Source organism: Ovis aries, chromosome 5, assembly GCF_016772045.2.
Source record: "Ovis aries strain OAR_USU_Benz2616 breed Rambouillet chromosome 5, ARS-UI_Ramb_v3.0, whole genome shotgun sequence".
In the NCBI taxonomy this organism is placed as follows: domain Eukaryota; kingdom Metazoa; phylum Chordata; class Mammalia; order Artiodactyla; family Bovidae; genus Ovis; species Ovis aries.
The window spans coordinates 38,882,643-38,889,687 of record NC_056058.1 but is presented as its reverse complement, the minus strand read 5'-3'; the positions used below and the strand labels follow the sequence as shown (position 1 = coordinate 38,889,687).

The 7,045-nt window shown below is 36.8% G+C and overlaps 2 protein-coding genes across 2 annotated transcripts; one reads left to right on the top strand and one right to left on the bottom strand.

Moving 5' to 3' along the window:
• Positions 1-1,742: 1,742 nt before the first annotated feature.
• LOC101115539 (olfactory receptor 5F1-like) lies at positions 1,743-2,702 on the top strand. The gene has a single exon (XM_004009417.2). The coding sequence runs from the start codon at positions 1,743-1,745 to the stop codon at positions 2,700-2,702; it is 960 nt and encodes a 319-aa protein (XP_004009466.2).
• Positions 2,703-5,824: 3,122 nt separating this feature from the next.
• LOC114114937 (olfactory receptor 14K1-like) lies at positions 5,825-6,843 on the bottom strand. Its single transcript, XM_042250815.1, is given in 2 exon segments — positions 5,825-5,949; positions 5,952-6,843. Coding segments are annotated over 2 exon segments (1,017 nt in total).
• Positions 6,844-7,045: the final 202 nt, after the last annotated feature.

Sequence of the window (7,045 nt, the reverse complement as noted above, 5' to 3'; positions counted from 1 at the left end):
ATGAATGGATGTGTTGTTAGGGAAATTAAATAGATAGTCTTGTTTAGGCTTCAGAGACAAAGCAAAACAGGCCTCTGACCTTTCTTCTAACCTGTCTGGACACTGCCCTGACTAGGAGTGACTGGGAGTGACTGCCCGCTGTGAATGCAAGACTTGCAGCACCTTAGATAAAATGGGGGAGGAATCTTGAGATTGTTGAGCCCCTGGAGAGGGCCTGGCAAACCAAGCCTAGGCTTAGCAACATTCTAAGTTTTACATGACAAAACCACCAGCTTTAAAATGAAACCAGACTTGTAATTTGGTCGCAGATGGATGATGATATCAGCTTGCATCCTGGCATTATAAGCTGGAACCCCAAACTGCAATCATTGAAGCATCACCCATGTAGTAGACACACTGACTGTGACATTTTCCCAATTGGGACTCCAGATGTGCTGCGACACAGGAACTTCTCAGCGCTGTTTAAGTCTGGGTGTTGGTCAAAACCCAATGTGGTGTGGTGATGTATGCTCTGCTCTATTTCTCATTCTTTTAATGTTAGTGGCTCAGAGGTTAAAGCGTCTGCCTCTATTACAGGAGACCTGGGTTCGATCACTGGGTTGCAAAAATCTCCTGGAGAAGGAAATGGCAACCCACTCTAGTATTCTTGCCTGGAGAATCCCATCGACTGTGAAGCCTGGTGGGCTAGAGTCCATGGGGTCGCAAAGAGTTGGACACGACTGAGCGACTTAACTTAACACGCCCCCAGAGTCATAAAGCCATTAACTGGAAGAGTTGGGATCTGAACTCGGGCAGTGAGATTTCAAAGCCTTCATTCTTCTAATTCCTTTCTTATAAGCTAGATAATTCTCTAATAAACATTTGTATTATTTATTTGTATATAATGAGTGGCTTATTTTGTTAACAAATACTTTGAACCTGAGATGAAAGTGAAAGCTTTCAGCAAAACAATGTGTAAATTTAATAATTTTTAAAACTATTTTTGAAACAATGCATGAGAATTTGTGAATGCAATGGTTTTTGAAATAAACAAGCTAAGGTTAGAGCACCTAAAACAATATGAACAAATGCTTTTCCATAGGTGTTGAATTCCCTCTTTGTTTTGTGTTCTGGAAACAGAATTGTTCATTTACCAGTCTCCCACCAAACCTTAATTGATAGCATATAACAGGGCTCATAAATGTAAAAATGTAGCCAATACTTTGTCTTCATATGGACACTTGCATGGCCCAGGAGCTCTATTCTGAGACTGACCACCTCCAACCACTGGTCTCAGATTTGCATGTTTTTTATTTCTTCACTCTCTTCTAATGTTTACTATGTAAAGTCCTCAGAGATAGGTAAATGTTACTATCTTTCAATAGCCATAATTAACATATTGTATATAAGTACATATTATATATAATTCTATATTATGATTAATAAATGCACTTTACTAAAACAACCTACCCAGTACAATACATGCCCCACCACTTAAAACTATAGAACTAGAAAAATAATTTACTTCTTTAGTTTCTTCATTTGTAAAGTGGATTATTAGGCTATTGTTCTTTCTGATTTATTTCCTAAATCAAATAAACTAAATCATGTCAAATTAAAGATGCCAATTATGTTTTTCCCATCATTAATTTTTAATTTTTCTTAACAGTGCATTATTATCATCAAAGAAAGAAAAATATAATATCCCTTTCTTGTTCATATTTTGGCTTTGTTGTTTCATTCCAGATTAGAGACAATGAGATATGAATGTGGCAAATCAAACAAGAGTGACAGAGTTTGTTTTTCTGGGATTTTCTGGTGTTCTCTATCTAAGGCTTGCATTATTTGTGATGTTTCTTACTGTGTATCTTCTCTCTCTCATGGGAAACACCCTCATCATCTTCATTGTTCTCATGGATTCCAGACTCCAAACACCCATGTATATTTTCTTAGGAAATTTGTCATTTCTGGAGATCTGGTACACAACAGCCACAGTGCCTAAATTGCTGGCCACTTGTCTCTCACAGGTTGTTACCATTTCCGTTTCTGGTTGTATAACCCAGTACTACTTTTTTTTCTCTATGGGGGCTACAGAGTGCATCCTGTTGGCTGTGATGGCCTATGATCGCTATGTGGCCATATGCAGCCCTCTAAGATACTCATTCCTCATGAATCTTCAGGTATGCCTATGGTTTTCAGCTGGATCTTGGATTGGGGGCTTCATTGCCCCTGTTCTACCTACTGTACTTGTCTCTTATTTAAATTTTTGTGGCTCTCAAAAGATCAATCATTTCTTCTGTGACTCAGAACCAATTTTTCAACTCTCCTGCTCAGATACATTCCTGGTGGAGGCCTTGGGTTACACATGTACCTCTGTTGTGATTCTAAGTTCTTTTCTTCTCACTATGTCTTCCTATGGACACATTGTGGTCACAATAATGAAGCTATCTTCTCGAGAGGCTCGGAAGAAAACTTTCTCCACCTGTGCCTCCCACCTCACTGTGGTCACCATCTATTATGGCACCATTATTTTTGCCTATGTTCGCCCTCCAGCCAAGCACAACTTTACTATGGGTAAAGTAGTCTCAGTGTTCTACTGTGTGGTCACCCCACTTTTAAATCCTCTTGTATACACCCTAAGAAACAAAGATGTGAAGAAAGCCTTCAGAAAAGTTCTAGAAAGAAAGAGATTGTTCTTGGCCAGACATATCCAGGAGATGTGAGAGATTAATTAATATGAAAAAGCTAGAATGGATTACCACATTACATATGCAAATGGTAAATATCAAAATTATATTATAAAATTGATGCTACCTAATATGGATATTTTTGCACTTCACATTTTGGTTTGAATTCAACTGAAATAGATATTTGGTAATTAGTGTTTAAGAATACTTCATTGCAAAGCTATAGTGATAAAGAGATAAATACATGAAGTTCCTACTCACAAGCACTTACAGTGGGAAAATTGGCAGGTTAGTTCTAAGCAATTGTTTGGCCAATTTTATAAAAATCTACACCTTAATAGTAACTATTAATACAAGCTAAAAATTGTTTCTAAGGCAGTGTTACTCCATGTGGTTGATTGTCTATCATAAATATGTCATTTTGTACATTAAAATAGTTTTATCAATAAACACTTGTTAAATAAATATAGTGAGCCAGACACTATTCTCAAGCATGAATGTTTATTTATATATGTATATAAACACATAGATAATTTCTTTATAAATATATCAGGAAAATATTAGATAATTTAAAAATTTTAGATGTTTTACACAATTTTAAATATTAAGAAAGGTAACATGATGGAAGGAAACATTTAGAACTGGACTATACAAGTATTGAGTATCTAACATGATAAAACAAATTTCTTAGGTTTTTAAAAATATTCAAGCAGATAATCATTTCAGCATGTACTAACGCATTTTGGAGCCATAGAAAAGTGGGAAATGGGGAAGAAAATATGTTTATATTATCACGTTCATTTTTTTGTGTTAATTGAGATGCTTCAAATTTTTTAATAATTTTGGCACAGCTTCCCTGGTGGCACAGAGGTTAAAGCATCTGCCTGCAATGTGGGAGACCCAGGTTCGATCCCTGGGTTGGGAAGATCCCCTGGAGAAGGAAATGGCAACCCACTCCAGTACTCTTGCCTGGAGAATCCCATGGTTGGAGGAGCTTGGTGAGCTACAGTCCATGGGTTGCAAAGAGTCGGACACGACTGAGCGACTGAACTGAACTGAACTGAGGACCGGGGGAGCCTGGTGGGCTGCCGTCTATGGGGTCGCACAGAGTCGGACACGACTGAAGCGACTTAGCAGCAGCAGCAGCAGCAGCAGCAGTCTTTTAAGCAATCAAAGTATTCAACAATCTATTTTTAATGGCAAGATTATATAATTAAATCATGAATTGCTTGCACATGCCAATGCCTGAAATATTTATTTGTTTAAATTTTTACATATTTTCTGTGTATGTTAAAACTCAAAGATTTTTTTTCTGAATGCCTAGTTTTTATTTTGTTTATCTTACACTTTCTTGGAAACTATTGTCACAACCACTGGTTCATATAAATGAAAAATGTATGCCACACTTCAACATTTTTCTGACCCTTCTTTTGCCACCAGAATAATAGAGCAATATGCAAATTCTCACAATAACAGTGAAATGTCTTGTGTCATTAGACAAGTATTTCTGTATACCATTTTTCTACAGGGATTAAAAAGTTCTTTTATACATTTCTGTCCTACAGTTAAGCTTAAGTATTGAACTAACAAAAGAAAAATACACAGGATAAAATCATATACATTTTGTTCTAATTTTTTTTTACATGTGCTTAAATGTCTTTAAAAGGAAACCAAATGTCAAAGAATGATAACTCCTCACCCAGTTTTACAATGATTAAGTCATTTGTTGCTGACTTCCAGTGCACCCTGAGAGCAAATATAAGGCACTTTGTACTTTGAAAAAAAGTGTACCACTAAGATGGTTAGATTTATATCTCTGAAAAAATTTTAATAAATTCTGATTTTTGATCATTCCTTAATATAGAGAAGGCACTAAACCAAGTGGTGTCTGCTCCTTGTGTCTAGCAGTAAACTTTTACCAAGATGTATGCTTGATTACATGCATTCTTTAGCCAAAAATCATATACATATATAATCATATACACTTATATATGAATAATCATAGACACACACTGTCTTCTCCATTTCTCTTTAGATTTGTTTTCTCAGAGTTATTGAGAGAATATCTCTGAGGATACAGTCATAAGTAAGATCCTGCCCAAACATTAAACTCATATCTCTCACTTTTTAAAATTTAAATGTATTTATTTTAATTGGAGGCTAATTCCTTTACAATATTGTATTGGTTTTGCCATACATTGACATGAATCCACCACGGGTATACTCATGTTCCCCATCCTGAACCCCCTCCCACCTCCCTCCCCGTACCATCCCTCTGCGTCATCCCAGTGCACCAGCTCCAAGCATCCTGTATCCTCCCTCAAACCTGGACTGGTGATTCATTTCTTATATGATATTTTACATGTTTCAATGCCATTATCCCAAATCATCCCACCCTCGCCCTCTCCCACAGAGTCCAAAAGCTGTTCTATACATCTGTGTCTCTTTTGCTGTCTCGCATACAGGGTTATTGTTACCATCTTTCTAAAGTCCATATATATGTGTTAGTATACTGTATTGGTGTTTTTCTTTCTGGCTTACTTAACTCTGTATAATAGGCTCCAGTTTCATCCACCTCATTAGAACTGATTCAAGTGTATTCTTTTTAATGGCTGAGTAATACTCCATTGTTTATATGTACCATACACTTAAATAAATTCCATACACTTAAATTATTTGAGATTTATATTGTGCCCTAGTATATAGTCAATCCTAGAGAATGTTCCATTGTACTTGAGAAGAACATGTATTTGGGGGGGGGGGGGTTGGATGAAGTGTACTAAAAATATTGATTAAGTCTAACTATTCTATAGTTTCATTTAGAGTCTGGTTGCCTTACTGATTTTCTTTCTAGAATGAATCTGTTCATTGATGTGAGTAGAGTATTAAAGTCTCTTTCAATTTTTTCAACTTCTCCCTTTATATCTGTTAGTATTTATTTTATGTATTTGGGTGCTTCTATATTAGATCCTGGAGAAGGAAATGGCAACCCATTCCAGTATTCTTGCCTGGAGAATCCCATAGACGGAGGAGCCTGGTGGGCTGCAGTCCATGGGGTCGCTAAGAGTTGGATACGACTGAAGTGACTTAGCACCAGCAGCAGCAGTGTACATTTGTGGAAAATTATGAATATCTTATCCTTTATTGATCAGAATTCTCTAATAGAAATAATTTAAACAGCTTGTTAATAGCAGAATAAAAAAGAAAATCCTACTTCCTAACTTCAGATTTAATCTTCTTTTCATTACTCCACTGCTTCTAACATTCCACAGGACTTTACTAGAGCTGATTTAATGTCCTTATTCTTCAGACAATAGATAACAGGGTTCAAGATTGGGGGTACCACAGAATAGAACACAGACACCAGCAAGTCTAGAAGAGAAGGATTGTTGGATGGTGGCTTTAAATAAGCAACAGCACCCATTAAAAGGAATGCACTCACAACAGTGAGGTGAGGCAGGCAGGTAGCAAAGGCTTTGGACTGGTTCACTCTGGTTCGGATCCTCAACAGAGTGGAAAAAATATACACATAGGAGAGCACAATGCAAACTAAACATGAAAATGCGTAACAGACCCCAATGGGCATGCTGACAGTAATAGTTGCGTGTTCTTGAGAACAAGTGAGTTTTAGTAAGGCAAGAACATCACAAAAGAACTGATGTATCTTATTGGACCCACAAAAATTAAAAGAGAATGTCCTAGTGGAGTACAGTATTCCCAAGGATCCACCATTGAACCAGGACACAGCCATCAACTGGACACAGGTCCTTTTGATCATGACAGCCTCATAATGCAGAGGGCAACAGATGGCAACATAGCAGTCATAGGACATCACACTGAGGATACCAGTCTCTGACCCAGCCATTAGTACTAACAGGAAAAGCTGTAACACGCATTCCAGGTAAGAGATGGATTCAGTAAAGGTGATGCAGCTGAAAATAAATTTGGGGACGGTGGTAGAAATAAGGCACAGATCTAAAAAGGACAAATACCTGAGGAAAAACTACACTGGTGTGTGGAGGTGTTGGAAAAAAATTGTGAGGGAGATAATAATTAAATTCTCCAACACAGATACTAGGTAGATCAGTGAGAAGACCCCAGCCTGCAGCCTCAGTAGCATCTGATTCTGAGTAAATCTCACAAGCATGAATTCCATTGTCAGTGTTTGATTCACCATATTTTAAAAGTATAAGCCACCTAAAAATAAAGAAAAATTATATTAATATAACATGAAATGTCTGTTGTTTCTTTATTTTTGAAATATATATTCTTTAACATTATGTGCTAAACAGAAAGTTTTTAAGTGCCACATTCATAGTCATAATCATAGCTGGCTTAGGTATAAAATTATCAGTATTACAATTCAATATGGGGTTTCA